Source organism: Aethalodelphis obliquidens, unplaced genomic scaffold (assembly GCF_003676395.1).
Source record: "Aethalodelphis obliquidens isolate GAN/ISIS:26980383/991018 unplaced genomic scaffold, ASM367639v1 scaffold1, whole genome shotgun sequence".
NCBI classification, from domain to species: Eukaryota; Metazoa; Chordata; class Mammalia; order Artiodactyla; family Delphinidae; genus Aethalodelphis; species Aethalodelphis obliquidens.
Window position 1 is genome coordinate 82,622,023 of NW_020837945.1, and position 15,508 is coordinate 82,637,530.

Below are 15,508 nucleotides of genomic sequence, written 5' to 3' on the forward strand. Positions count from 1 at the left end.
TCTCCCACAATAGTACTACCCAGGATAATCCTTCTGGGCGTGTCGGTGCATTTCTCTCCTTCTGTGTCATTGCTAAACTCACAATAGTATCCACATTATTGAATCCTGCTTTTCTTCTCTTAATTCTCTCTCTCGTAAACATTACCCCATGGTGGTCAGGGTTTTGAGAGAGAAAGCACCTCTGTGCAGGAAAAGACCTTGATAGAAACCCAGGTTCCCGGCTCCCCTAGCTGGCTGCCAGGTGCCGCCCTGTCTCGGTCACCCTGGGCCCTCCATCCAACATGTCACTGAGAGAGCTGGACCCAAGTAATACGTCCCAGACGCCCAGAAGTCAAGTCTCAGGAAGATGGGCCACCTTGTGTCAGACTCAAAGGGAGCTGAGTTGCCAGCAGGGCTGAGGAAGTATTTGTTTCAGAGCTAGAGGTGAGGGAGGGTACAAATCCCCAGGGAGGTCAGGCAGGAGCCAGAGAGAGACAGCAATGTCTGTCCCCAGAGCCAGAGTTGATAGTCCCTCTACACCAGAGACTGGGCAGCCCCAAACTTCTCTCTAAGGCTCCTACGGGAGAGACGCCTTTGTCTTAGGAAGAAATGGGGATGTTATGGGCTGTTGTGGTTCCCTCTCTCTCCGGCCGTCTCCACCCCTACCGCTTCCCTCTGGGTCTGAGCTTCCTCCTTCCTGCTTCTTTGTCTTAGGAGACCATCATTCTGGACTTATGACCCCTCACACTCACCCCTCACCCTACCCAGTCGGGTCATTAGAGGGTTTTATAAGCAACGTTGCTCTTCAAAAACCTTCGAGCATGTCTACTAAACCCTAAGAAGGGTTTGCTTACCTGTGAAGGGTGGAAGTGGCTGGTCAAAGGTGCTGGGACGGGCTTCCCTGGTGGCACAGTGGTTGGGAGTCCGCCTGCCGATGTGGGGGACACGGGTTCGTGCCTCGGTCCGGGAGGATCCCACATGCCGTGGAGCGGCTGGGCCCATGGGCCATGGCCGCTGGGCCTGCGCGTCCGGAGCCTGTTCTCCGCAGCGGGAGAGGCCACAGCAATGAGAGGCACGCGTACTGCAAAAAAAAAACCAAAAAAACAAAGGTGCTGGGACCTTCTCAGGATCTATGCTCATGTCCTGCCTATTTCACCACAGTCCAAATGGTCCAGTACTTTGAGCAGTCTTTGCTCATTCTCCTACAAAGCTACTTTCTAGCTGTGTGTCAATAAAAACATCACTTGCCCTTTCTGAGCCACTGGGGACTGGTAGGAATTGGTCCTAGCATTCCACAATTTCACAGTTGCTTAAGGTCAGAGCCCAGGGTCATCAACAAAGAGCTTGGGAGCCCCAAAGAGGTGACACGGAAATCCTGCTTTGTGGAGAAGAGGCTGGGTGCAGGCGACAGGGATGGTTCCGTGTAGAAGGTGTTATGGGAGCTGGGCCTCAGAGTCCCTCTAGCATAGTTTTTAAGAGCATGAAGTTGAATCTTGGCCCTGCCACTTACTGTCTGGGTGCAACCTAATCACTTCTCGGCTTCAGTTTCATCTTACAGCTTCAGTAATGATGCCTGTCTCACAGGCTTGTCGTGAGCATTTACAGGTTAAGGACAGAGAGGTCAGCATCACATCTAGATTCAAGGTAAGGGCTCAAAAAAGTGGTTCTAAGGGACTTCCCTGGTGGTCCAGTGGTAAAGAATCCGCCTTCCAATGCAGGGGATGCGGGTTCGATCCCTGGTCGGGGAACTCAGGTCCCACATGCCGCCGGGCAACTAAGCCCGCGTGCCACAACTACTGAGCTCGCGAGCCTAGAGCCCGCCTGCTGCAAACTACAGAGCCCACGCACTCTGGAGCCTGTGTGACACAACTAGAGAGAGAAAAGCCTCACACTGCAACTAGAGAGAAGACTGTGCGCCACAATGACCCGATGCAGCTCCCCCCCCAAAAAAAGTGGTTCTAATTATTTTTATATTATGAACCATGATTATTATTGACCAGGTGAAGAAGGGCGAGCAGTGAGGGCATGTCAGGCAGAAAGAACACCATTAGCAAAGGCTTGACAAGACAAGGTGTGTTTAGAGACAGAAGACCCGTCTGCAGGGCTGGGAAGGTGCGTTGGGTGGGATCGGGGACCTGGGAGTAGGACGGAGGATGAAGCTCCAGCACGCTGCCCCACTCTGCTCCCTAGCTCCCATTTCTGACCCCATCGCCTGACCAGGAATTCTGTACAGAAACGCCAGCCACACCCCTGTCCCCCACCAGCCTTCACCTGCCAGAGTGGGAAACGTCTCTCTAGCTCCCCCACTGCTGACAGAGCCTATGCCCTTGTCACCATCTGTGTGGACAGCACAAGTCTCCTAAATGGTCCCCCCGGGCCGCCACAGTGTTCCCTCCCGCACACGTCCCACACAGGCCCCGGAGCCAGCTCTGCAGAATGTCGGTGTGGTCAGCTTACAGCCATTCCACCTGCCCGCTGCCTGAGCAGAGAGTGTCTGTACAAAGCACTTCACGGGCTGCCTTTCCCCTCCATGTCACCCCCTCCTTCTCCAGAGTCTAGATGACAAAACCACCTGCCTTTACCCAAACATACCACAAACTTGTTTCTGGGCCTTCGCACGTGCTAGTCCCCCTGTCCAGGATGCCCTCCCCCAATTCTTCTCCTGAAGACATTTTTTGGATCATTTTGTACCCAGTCCACTCTCCCTTCTCAGGGCCGTGTGGCTCCAGAACAACCCTTGATGCTGGAACTATTGTACCATGTGCTTCAAGGATGCCCCAGTGCCCCACTGCCAGGCTGCGAGCTACCTGCTCATCTTTACACCTTCAACACAGTGCCTAGCTCTTAACAGAGGCTCCAAAGAAATGTGTGATTTCTTTGGAGGAGTGATTGAGATTGGAAAAATAGGGCCAGAGCATGGACAGAGGGTTAGGTTATGGGGAAACACCAAAGATTTGGAGGCCAAGAAATGGCATCCTGATGTGTTTTAGGGAGATGATCATGGGCAAGGAGAGGGCAGACTGCATGTGCCCAGGGCACTGGGACTTCCCCACCTCCAGAGAGAAGCAGGAGGAGAGCAGTGGACATCAGCTAGGAGAGTCAAACGGCCATGACTAGAGAGCAGGGTTGGTCCTCCACCCCCCCTTTAGCAACGACCCACTTAGAGGGTTCGCTCCTGTACTGCAAAATGAGAGCCACACTTGCAGAGTCATCCTGTCAAACCGGAAAAGAAGCCGGAGTATCTCCATGCGCTGGGACATGGCTGCCTGGGAGGAGCAGCCGTGAGCCCTCTCCAGCGGCTCTCATTCCTCGGAAGGTCCTGCGGCTGCCTGTTCCAACAGAGAGCCTGCATCCTCAGGACGGAGGGGCTTCACTGCGGGGTGAGGGGGTAGGACAGGGCTCTCTGGGGGAGGGGCAGGAGGGTGGCGTCCAACCTTCTCCTGACCTCCAGGCCCCACACCCACAGTGGCCTTCACTCCCGCAGGCACTGCTGGGACCTGAGGCCCTTCCCCATCAATGCCCTCCTTGCCTTCCAAAAATCTCCCCAGCCCTTCCCGTGGCTCTGTCAGAGGAAGGAAGCCCACTCTGCTCTGTGACACCCCTCGTACCCTTTAGGGTGATTTCAGCTGCTGGTTACAAAGCTCAAATCACACTGCTTCAAACGACAGGATTTGCTGGCTCCCGTAACAAAAAGTGTAGGGCAGGGAGCACTTCCAAAGGGCTTTGATCCGCAGGCCTCTACTCTGTTTTCTAGCATCTCCAGACAGCATGTGGCAGCCCCTGCCACTCATATTTTGAATAGAACAACTGAAAGGGAAAAAATCCCTCTCTGGATTCCTGCATTGCACACCTCTGTCCCGTAGCATTCGCCAGAGTTGGACCTGTGCATCCCTCTTTTGTATGTACACCTATCCTTCCCCACTCCTGATATCTTTGTCTGATTCTCAGAAGAATCCATGACCCAAAAGAGATTACAAACCATTACCTAGCAGAAAAAAAATTAGTCCATGATAATTAATTCTAAATGTTGAGCAAACGTTCAAGTTCTGTTTGTAATTTTAAGCACCTGTTTGTGGCATAGGGTTCATTCTGACTCCCAAGGAGGCTGGAGAAATTCTCAGAGCATGGAAGAGGCAAGACAGAGGGCACTATAGCAGGAAAAAGACAGAAAAGCTAGAGCTGAACACATGACCAGGTAGATTTATTTCTCTTTGGCCTCATATAGCTTCAAATGTGACTAAAAGAGGAAAGATTGAAAGTAAATATCAAAGTTCATTTATTATTTGTGCTATATAATATACATAAGTCCATATATAAAACAGTATACCTAGTTATCTTTACCTGCTTGTTCTCAGGGCAGCTGTATGGACAGAACCAGTCTCAATTCATCTTTCTTGTTATTTTTACGAAACCCTAAATTAGAAGAATTCCACCCTGGACTTCCCTGGTGGTGCAGTGGTTGAGAATCCACCTGCCAATGCAGGAGACACAGGTTCCATCCCTGGTCTGGGAAGATCCCACATGCTGCAGAGCAACTAAGCCCGTGCACCACAACTACTGAGTCTGTGCTCTAGAGTCCGCAAGCTACAACTACTGAGCCCACGTGCCACAACTACTGAAGCCCACGCTCCTAAAGCCCGTGCTCCACAACAAGAAAAGCCACCTCAATAAGAAGCCCATGCACCACAACGAAGAGTAGCCCCAGCTCGATGCAATTAAAAAAAGCCTACGTGCAGCAACGAAGACCCAACGCAGCCAAAAATAAATTAATTAAATTAAATTAAAAAAAGAACTCCACCTGAGAAAAAGGAACCCTCCTACACCCTTGGTGGGAATGTAAATTGGTGCAGCCACTATGGAGAATGGTATGGAGGTTCCTCAAAAAACTAAAAATAGAGTTGTGATATGATCCAGCAATCCCACTCCTGGGCATATATTCAGACAAAACTATAATTTGAAAAGATACATACACCCCTATGTTCATAGCAGCACTATTTACAATAGTTAAGACATGGAAACACCTAAACGTCCACCAACAGATGAATGGTTAAAGATGTGGTACACATATACAATAGAATACTACTCAGCCATAGAAAAGAATGAAATAATGCCATTTGCAGCTATCTGGATGGACCTAGAGATTATCATGCTAAGCAAAGTAAGTCAGAAAGAGACACGAATACCATATGATATCGTTTATATGTGGAATCTACAATATGACACAAATGAACTTATCTACAAAACAGAAACAGATTCACAGACATAGAGAACAGACTTCTGATTGCCAAGGGGGAAGGTTGGATTGGGAGTTTGGGACTAGCAGATGCAAACTATTACATAGAGAATGGATAAACAACAAGGTCCTATTGTATAGCATAGGAACTATATTCAATATGCTATAATAAACCATAACAGAAAAGAAAATGAAAAAGAATAAAAATAAATAAGTAAAGAAAACAACTCCACCTAAAATTAAAATCAGGAGGACCTAGGCATAAAATAAATAAGATACAAAGATATGTTGTACAGAGAGAGAATATAGCCAATATTTTAAAATAATTATAAATAATTATAAATTGTAAATAATTATTATAAATGGAGTATAATCTAAAACTTGTGAATCACTATGTTATATACCTGAAAATTATATAATATTGTAAATCAACTATACCTCAGTAAAAAAAAAAGCACAAGGAGACACCCCTATACACCTATTAGAATATCTAAAAGTAAAGAGATCGACTATACCAAGTGTTATTGAGGATGTGGAGCAACTGGAATGCTCTACAATGCTGGTGGGGAAGCAAAATGAAACAACCACTTTGGAAAACAGCTTAGTAGTTCTTCTAAGAGTTAAACATATACCTACTATATGATCCAGCCATTCCATTCTGAGGTAGCTAACCAACAGAAATGAAAGCACATGCCATACGAAGACTTATACACAAATATTCATAGCAGCTGTGATAGCTAAAAGCTGGAAATAAGTCAAATGCCTATCAACAGATGAAAGGATAAACAAATTGTGGTATGTCAATACGATAGAATACTATTCTACAATGAAAAGAAAAGAACTATTGGTATGCCTACAACACCATGAATGAATCTCAAACCAATAATGTTGAGTGAAATGTCAATATATATGTATGATTTCATGTATATAAAATTTTAGAAAATTCAAGCTTCTCTATAGTGACAGAAAGCACATCCATTATTGTCTAGACAGGGGAGAGAAGGCAGAATTACAAGGAGACACAAGGACACTTTGGGGGGTAATGGATACATTCATTATCTTGATAGTAGTAACAGTATCGCAAGTGTATACATATGTCAAAGTTTATTGAATATCAACTACACATCAATAAAGCCACTTAGAAAAAAGAACCCCAAATGTTCACTACACCTTTCTCCTTTTCTTCCTGGAACCTTGTGCTTAGGGCCTTATTTTAAATTCCCCCCTTTCTTCCCCATCTCTCCTTCAATTTCATAATCTGCCTAAATTACGCAGGATTCTCCACTCTGGGCTGGGGAGTAATGTCATTCTTTCATGACAGTGAGATCGATACTGGGAAAGCTTTATCCAAAGTCCAGGCTCTTATTCAACTCATCCAAAAGAATTTGGGCACGGAACACAAAACACAAAGGAATTAAAAAAAAAAAACACACACACACAAAGGAAGAAACACACACACACACACACACACACACACACACACAGAGGCTGAGGAACAAAGAACAAAGAAGCAGTTTATTGAGGCAAAAGCAAAGGACACAGTCAGAGAAGAGTGCGGTGTCCTCGAGAGTGAGGGGTGCACCACAGGGTTTTTTCCTCCCCCATCTTATTTTCAGCCCTTTGAATGGGGGGTGGTCTTTTTGATTAGGGATGGAATGCTCTTTGAGTGTGGCCTGGATGGCACCAGGTTGCATCAGCTTCTTGTCCTGTGTATTTGTCTCCTGAAGCCACTGTTCGTGGGCTCTAAGAGCTATTTTCCCTTAAATTTTCCCTTTCTAGTGGAGCACCACACGTGGGAGGTCATACTGGGTCATCAGCAACCTGTGCATTTTTATTTGCGCATGCTCCACTGTTTTCATGGTGAGAGTTTCTTGCTCAGATGCTACAAAGTTTCTGTTTTAGATGCCATTCCTCCATGTGTCATGGCCTCATTAAGTGCAAAACAAGGAGGTTGTTTGCCTTCTGCCTAATGCCTATACATGAGGAGGCTGTCCTTGGACCTGGCCCTGTCTTTCCTGCCTCAAGATGAAAGTGTCAGGGCTCAACTAATCAGAGTCCATTCACAGCATTGACCTACCCCATATTTCCTCTCACGGTGCCAATCAATTCCCAGAAGTTAACCCCACTGATCTGGCCCTATGCCAGAGGTCCGAGTTCTTTGCTAGTCTAGGCAGCTGTGGATCTCAGAGCTGGGATGGCTCTCCTGGAAGCAGAGTAAACAGAGAGGAGTCTTTTCTGAATGGCATGGCCAAGCTCAGAGCAATAGCCCCTTACCTGTTCCAAGGGCAGAAACTGTTACTACACCTTTTATTACTTTCCCCAGGGTAAAAAGTGTGACACCTAATGCTACGTATCTTGCATCAATGACAAAATGGAAAAATGTTCATGAAAAGAAAGCTGGAAAGCAAACAAAGATGGCTTCTAAACAGAGATGGATTTATAACAGGATATTACAAGTCTTTCTAAAATACCTCTTGCTGTGTACATTACACACAGAAATAATAATCAAAGCTGTTAATTCCATCTGCTTTCTATACCAAGGAAAACTTCCTTATGTGTGGGAGTCAGGAGGCCTCAGATCAATGGAGGGGGTTTCCCGAGGGTCTCTCAGAACCCCCTCCTGGCTGGCTTTTTGCCTTCAAGGTCCCCTCCACTTTCCCACTGCTGTCACAGAAGGACACCCTCTGCCTCAGCTTTCTTCTCATCACCTGGCCCTTAACTCATTGCTGTTTGGCTTTGGCCCCAGCCCTCCAGTGAGGCAGCTCTCGAAGGCCCCCAGCATCCTCAGTGTTGCTCTCACGACCTTTTCTCGGGGCTGATGCTGTCATCTCTCTGTAGTGCATACCCCTCCTCTCTCTCCTGCCCTTCCACAAGTCTCCTGCTACCTCTCCCACCACTCCTGCCCACTGTTCCTCGTTTTATCCCAACCTCTTAAGCATGGGTAATTTCCTAAATTCTATCCTAGGTTGGCTTTTTTCCTCTCTCTCTGCACAGGCTCTCTCTGAGTATCTTTTACCCTTCCATGCTTCAAGTTTTATTTTATTCAAATAACTCCCAAACCTACATGGTTAGCCCTAAGCTCTCTCTCCAAGCTTGAGATTAACAGATGGTGGTCTATAAATAAGCCATATTCCTAACAAATGAAAGAAAAGATATTTTTTAAATCTGCAACTCAAAATTATGAAAGGGTCCCTTGGTGGATTAGAAACTGTGGAGATTTTCTAAAGATAAAATGCTGATGAAATGATGATGGGATTGGATTGAAGAAAGAAAAAACAGTCCAAAATGTGGATGGGAGAGCACCATGCCCAGAGGAAGGAGTGCCTGGGAGCTGACAGGACCAGGGCAGCTCAAACAGAGAACCACCAAGAGGAACAGCGTTTGGTCTCTATAAACCAAGCCCTGCCCACATTCACGCAAACACCAGACAGAGGTGACTGGGACATCTCCCTCCTGGCAGCACAGTGGATGTGGGCTGGAGTCAGAGAGAGAAGGCAGGGTCCCATGCACACCAGAGACTGGAGCACCCATGCCACAAAACCAACCTAGGCCATCCCCTGTTCCCAGCTGCCCAACCCTCCCCTTCCCCACTCACTCACATCCCACTCCTTCCCCAAGGAAGTAGCACTAACAGATACTAGAGAGCCCAACTCGGCTCCAACGAAGACAAGCCCAGTCAACAGTCAGCAAACTCTTGGGTAAGGCCAACACCATGAAAGAAGTGGAGCAGGCAACAAAAAGGAACTTACAGAGGCAAACTGTACTCACAGCAAGACCTAAACATAATCCAAATCCTCGGAGGAATAAGCGAGGGTCTGGCATCCAAGAAACAAGAACAGGCAGGCTGCGCTGAAAGAGAACCCATGCGAACGCTTGAAAATAAAAAATACCATAAAAGAAATTAAAAAATAAACAGATGAGCTGATAACAAAATAATGACAGTTTATAAGAATTACTGAGCTGGAAAACTGACCTGAGGGCTTCTTCTGGAATGCAGCCCAAGAGGAGGAAAATATGAATTGATTTATTTAAGAGATGTGGAAAATAAATTCTGAAGTTCCAGTATCCCTCTAATAGGTGTTCCAGAAAAAGAAAGTAGAATAGAGAGGGATTTTTTTAAAGAAATATTAAAACTAAAAAATAGAATAGAAAATAATATAATGTTGTGTTCCCACCAATCAGAACTGACAATTTATAATGTTTTACCGGGTGCGCATCGAGTAATATTTTTAGAGAACAAAACTACAGATAAAGCTGATGGTCCTTCTGACCCCCAATCCCCCTTCCCCACCTTTTTCCTTCAGGCAGCAACCACCACCATGAATTGGTGGATATCTTTCCAGTCCATTATTTTTATATATATACATGCGTATATATATATATATATATATATATATATATATACACACACACACATATATATATATGATGTGTATTATATAATATATATAATGTTGCATGAGGCTTTCAAGTTTACTTAAATAATAATATACTGTACATAGGGTGCTACAACCCAGGATTTTCACTCAGTAGTGTAAGTGTTAGCTTTCTCCACATTTATGAAGAGAAGACCAGTTAATTTCTCTGGACTGCTGTAGAATGTTTCACTGTATTCCTGACTATACCACATTTTTTTATATAGTACTTTATTTAATAGATGGATTTATGCAATAGTTCCAAATTTTTACCACCATGAAACAATGTAATAATATGTGCCTTATGCACTTGGATGAAGGTTTTTCCAAGTGTATATCTAGAAGGAGAATTGCAGGGTGATAGGGTAGATAGATTCTGGCAAACTGCTCTTCAGTTTGTACTCCAACAAGTAGTGTATGGCTGTCCCCATTTTTCCTCAACCTCACCAATACTTAATATTTTTACTTTTTAATTTTACCAGTCTGATGGATGAGAAGTGATACCTCATTATAACTTTTATTTGCATGACCTTGATTTCTAGTCAGCTTGACCATCCTTTCATAGTCTACTGGCCATTTGGGATTCCTTTTCTATGAATTGTCTTTGCCTTTTTTTTTAATTGAGATATAGTTGACATATAACATTATACTAGCTTCAGGTATATAATATAATGATTCAATATACTGAAAATGATCACCACAATAAGTCTAGTTAATATTCATCACCACACATAGTTATATATATTTTTCTTTTGTTGGGTACTTTCAAGATCTACTCTCTCAGCAACCTTCAAATATACAATACAGTATTACTAACCATAGTTACCATGCTGTACATTACATCCCCAGGAATTATTTATCTTACAACTGGAAGTTTATACTTTTTCACCCTTCACCCATTTCACCCACCCACCCCCTCCCTAAGTCCTTTTTCAGTTGCATTTATAGTGTTTTTTCATACAAAAGTTTTAAATTTTTACATAGTCAAATGTATTCATCTGATGGGAGATACTTCTTTTTAAAGAACGGGTGTTTCTTGAACCTAAGAAAACCGAGTCCTCAGAATTGAGAGAACACACAGAGTACTAAGCAGACTAAATCTAATAAATGCCCATTTGGATCCATAGTACTGAAAGTTCAGCTGTTTGGGGTCGGGGGGAATTGTTGTCTGTGCTACTGTTTGCAACGGGAGAAGAGAGAGGGGGAGCTCTGGGTACTGGGAGAAACCGGCAAAGAACTGAGGTCTCGCACATTCACCGGTTTCAGGCTGTCCTTCGTAGCCACTTCACAAGTCTCCAGTTCCTTGAGACATTAAACAGAATTCTGGAGACTCATTAGGGAGCATGGATGGAAGGATTTTGTTGTTACTGTTATTTTGTTTTGTTTTGTTTTGTTTAAACACAAAAACTAACAATTCAGAGTTCACAAAGCATTGTTTACACATTAGGCTGAAGCATCTGAAATTGCCATTTCTGTAGAGTGAAAGAGCATTGAATGCTGGCAGTGTCCTAGAGTTCAACCTAACACATGATTTCATTTCATACTGAACGCTGTGAGATTTGCACTATTATTATCAACATTTTTTTTTAGAGATGAGCAGCCGGTGGGACAGGGAGCTTAAGTCGGCCGACGGGGGCTTTATGGCAGAGGTGAGCTCTTTGGGCAGGGCTTCCTCTGTCTGAGAGATGGGAAACACACTTCATGTTCCTCTCTCCCGCAGGAAGATTGTGCCTGTCACGGATGTCACCTGTCTTCTGGGGAGATTAAGCTCAAGATAATCAGTGGCAAGAAATGGCCTTTGCCCGCAGCACTTGACCTCGACCTTCAGACAGACAACATGCTTCAGGCACGACATATGAGCTGGAGGAAAGTGTGTCAGGGCGAGAGTGGACTGCAAACCAGAGACCATCCGGTGAGCAGGGGAGAAAGAATGATTGTTGTGCACGTCCCAGCTGCTAAATGCTACGTTCAGAACCCTAAGTGACTGGTGGGCAGTTTCCTTGCACCAACAGTATTCCAGGAGAAAAGCCTCCAGGACCTGGGTGACATCTTCAGCAGGCCCGAGATTTTCTGCTCATTTTTAGAACAGGGTCTGCAGTCACTTTGGGTCGCAAACACAGTCTCAATTCAGTAATTGGAATGCTAATGCAAGGTATTCATCAAAACTCTCAACTTATTTTTACCTTAAATCCTCTCTCTTCCCCCAGCCTGGGCCTGCCCAGCTGGACCCCGCAGTGGGGACGGTAGAGAGGAGTTGGCTTCTTCCATCGTTTTCCACTGGGCCTCCCCAGCCAGTTGCCATGGCTACAACTCTGCTGCTCCATGGGCGCAGGCGGGGAAGGGGCAGAAACAGCTGGCGGTTGACTTCAGGCTTCCTCGCCAGGCAGATGTTAAATTCTGCCTCTCTCTCACGGAGTGCTTTAATGCCCTCTCCACGAGGCTACCCACTCAGCCTCTTTCTCCCGAAGTTCCCTCCAACCTGTGAATGTATCTCAAGTCCAATCTCATTTCTGGTGGTCACCTGGGGCCCCTTCCTCGGCACCAACCTTTAGCTAGTGGGGTCCCTCCACACAGGACCCAAGACATGGAGCCCTCACAGGCTCGCTGCTGTGAGGCCCACCTCTGTCTAGCAGCAATTCCCATTCTTCCTGTACCCCCAAAAAAACTCTGGGAGTGCAGGGGGTCCTAGGGTGGTGGAAGCAGCCCAACCCATGCAGCTAGTGAGCCCTCCTCTCACTTTCCAGATTCCCCAGGTGGGACCAGAGCCCAGGCCACCACGCCCCAGCTCTAGGGGTCACATGTTAAGCTCTTGGAATAGCGTCCCCACAGGCAATCATCCTCAGTAGGTTTGAGGTGAGGAAGCAGGCACTCACCCTGCCCCCAAGATGGGACTCACAGCCCAGCTTTCTTCAAGGAAATCCTCCTCACAAAATCCTTCTGCCTCCTCTGTTTCTACTTTTTCAGAGTCTCAGTGGAGCCAAGGGGTTTCAAAAGTCTTGGAACAGATGTTGGCATTTCCTGAGAAAATCTCATAAGGTGACTTGGCATCACGCTTTGGATTTTCACATCTATGATACGTATTAGTACCTCGTGGAAAATTTAGTCTTAAGGCCCTGTTGCATTTATATGCATTGACTCTTTACGTTCATAGGTACAAATAACATTTTTTTTCATTTTAAAGATGAGGAAAACTTGCAACTTGCCTGGCGGTCCAATGGTTGAGACTCCATGCTTCCACGGCAGGGGGCGCAGGTTCTATCCTTAGTAAGGGAAATAAGATCCCACATGCTGCGTGGCACAACTGGAAAAAAAAACAAAAGGTAGGAAAAAAAGGTGAGGAAAACTCATCTCCGCGGACTTAAAGAGGTAAGGCCAAGGTCACCCAACCAGTCAGTGATGGAGCTGGGATTCCAATCAGGTCTGTCTGGGGTCATCTGGGAGGTACATGCCCACTGGCCTTGAGCCCAAGGAAAGAATCTGAAGACCCAGAGGGAAGTGCTTCCTTCATTTAACACCCAGGCTCCAAGAGGCTCTGGGCTACTATATAGCTGATATAGGTCAGCTCCTGCGGCTTAGTCCAGCCTACACCCTCACAGGACACATTCTGGGACCTAGTTGCAGAGAGAGGGGTGGGAGGACCGGGGTGTGGGAAGGACCGATAATTCTACTGACCTGGCAACAACCCCATCTAAATGTGACTCTCGACTCAGAGGAGGGTGACAGGAGGGCGCCAGGAGGGCTGACTCACCTAGTCCATCATCCAAGCCAAACACTGTGAGGAAAGGGCTCAGCTCAGCCAAGACTGTAACTGCAGGAGGATGGGGATTCTGTGCTGGGATCCCAGCCATGCCTTTGCCTCAGCGTTTTCTTGGTGTGTTTGGGCCTCCTTTTCTCCATGACTTCCGTGAGCTTGGGAACAAGGCATGCTGGGACTTCAACAGGTGGTCCAGAACCATCACAGGAAGGTGCTGAGAGGTGAGAGATGGAGGAACTGACTAAGCTGGTCCTTATAGGAGGGGGAAGATACGGCACTGGCCAGATCCCAAGATGGGCTTAGTTTGGTCTCCAGTGAGGTCCAGTCTGGTGGGCGTTTCCAACACAGCAGCTAAGAAACCATGTTCTATCCACGATGGAATGACTATTGAACACCATGGCACAGAACGCTTAATTGTACGGAGAGATATTTACAATATGTTATTAAGTGAAGACTATGTAGAGCAGGATCCTATCTTTATAAAAGCAGTGTTGTTGCTTGAACAAGTGTTTCTAGAGGACAAGCCTAAAAGGTGCAGTCCGAGTTCTTGGCTCTGTTGATCACTGTGGGTCCCGAGATTACACCCCTTCAAATAAGTTTCTTATTTATCCTCAGGCTGACCCGAAGGTTTGAGGTCAGTACAGGGTCCAGCCCCTTCTACTTCCTACGGTCAGAGCCACTCACCTCCCTCTCTCCTACAGCCCCTTTCAAGGATCTGCTGGCCAGTCTTCTGTACCCTCCAAATACGAAGGGAGCTGTCATACCCCCATGTCATTTCCGCAGACAACTGGGCCACTCATTGGGCACCCATCTGTTGAATGATCCCTTCAGGGATTCCAGGAAGCCCCTCCCAATCCTACCCCCAATTTCTGATGGGGGCTGCTTCCCTGAGGCCAGAATGTGTTTTGGGCACTTTCTCAATGAAGAATACATATGTGCGCGTGCGCGCGCGCGCACACACACACACACACACACACACACACACACACGTTTAATCTAGGACAATCTACCTTGAAACAAAAACACAAACACACATATAAATGTTTTGTTTTCTATATGCAACAGGCTCATAATAGGTATATTGTCCTGCCTCTAGGATTGAGCTAAATTCATACATAGGTCTGAAACATTTCTCCAAGGAAACAGTCTGCAGAGATGCAAATCTGCTGCCCCACTACAAAGATGATCTTTCAATACGTTGTGCAAGACAGCCTGGCTTCTCCAGGTCACAGTGTCTCAAACCTCTGCATGACAGAAGAGGGTCTTTGAATGACTTGCACAACTAAAGACCCATAGGGAGATTGCTCAGGACAAGGGGGTGAGGTCACACAGCTATCTCCTTACACTGAGAACTGTTTTTCTTGCAGCTCCAAAATTGCAAGGTGTAGATTCTGTTGGGTTGGTTTGTTCTTATTCTTTCAATCAGAAGGAAGAACTGGCTTCCTCTGTTATGTATTTATGCCTATATATGTATGCTTAGAGAAAACTCTAGAAGGAAATACAACAAAATATTAAAAGTGGTTATGGCAAGGGCTTGGAATTGTTCTCATTTTCTTTTATTGTTACCTGTGTTTTCCATAATAAATGTTCCTTCTCTACTTTGCCAAAGAAGTCAAAGCCATTTTCTTGAACTGCCTCAAAGTTCTGTTGCCTTCTCTCTACCCCTCCCTTATGTCTATACCCATCTCTGTGTTCACATTCGTCCTTCTCTCCTTCCCTCGAAAACCAGAGACCAAGGCAGACTTTCCTTCTGTGTCTTACTGCCTCTCATTATGTTCTTACTATGCCTAATATGTAAGACTGATCTATTAATACATTACAGACGTGTTGTCAGTAGTCATACCCCTAATAAATAAGAGCTCAATAAAAAATAATGATGATCATTGTTTTGACTCTTGGTATCTCAGTTTACCTCATCTGTAAAATGGGGTACAGTACCTACCTCATAGGTTTGTTGTAAGGATTAAATGAATTAAATATATGTTAAGCACTTAGAAGAGCACCTGTACATAGTAGGTGCTCTGTAAGTGTTTGCTAGTCTTAGTGTTACTAGTACTAATTAGCATTGTTAGTATTAGTGCATTCATCCATTTCTGCCAAAACCTTGACTCATTAGTTATCTCCCTC

At 45.7% G+C, this 15,508-nt stretch overlaps 1 protein-coding gene across 1 annotated transcript; it reads right to left on the reverse strand.

Annotated features, from left to right (window-relative positions):
- Positions 1-3,139: 3,139 nt before the first annotated feature.
- LOC113628399 (uncharacterized) lies at positions 3,140-14,156 on the reverse strand. The gene is given in 5 exon segments (XM_027122027.1): positions 3,140-3,159; positions 13,376-13,543; positions 13,546-13,582; positions 13,584-13,747; positions 14,066-14,156. Coding segments are annotated over 5 exon segments (480 nt in total).
- Positions 14,157-15,508: the final 1,352 nt, after the last annotated feature.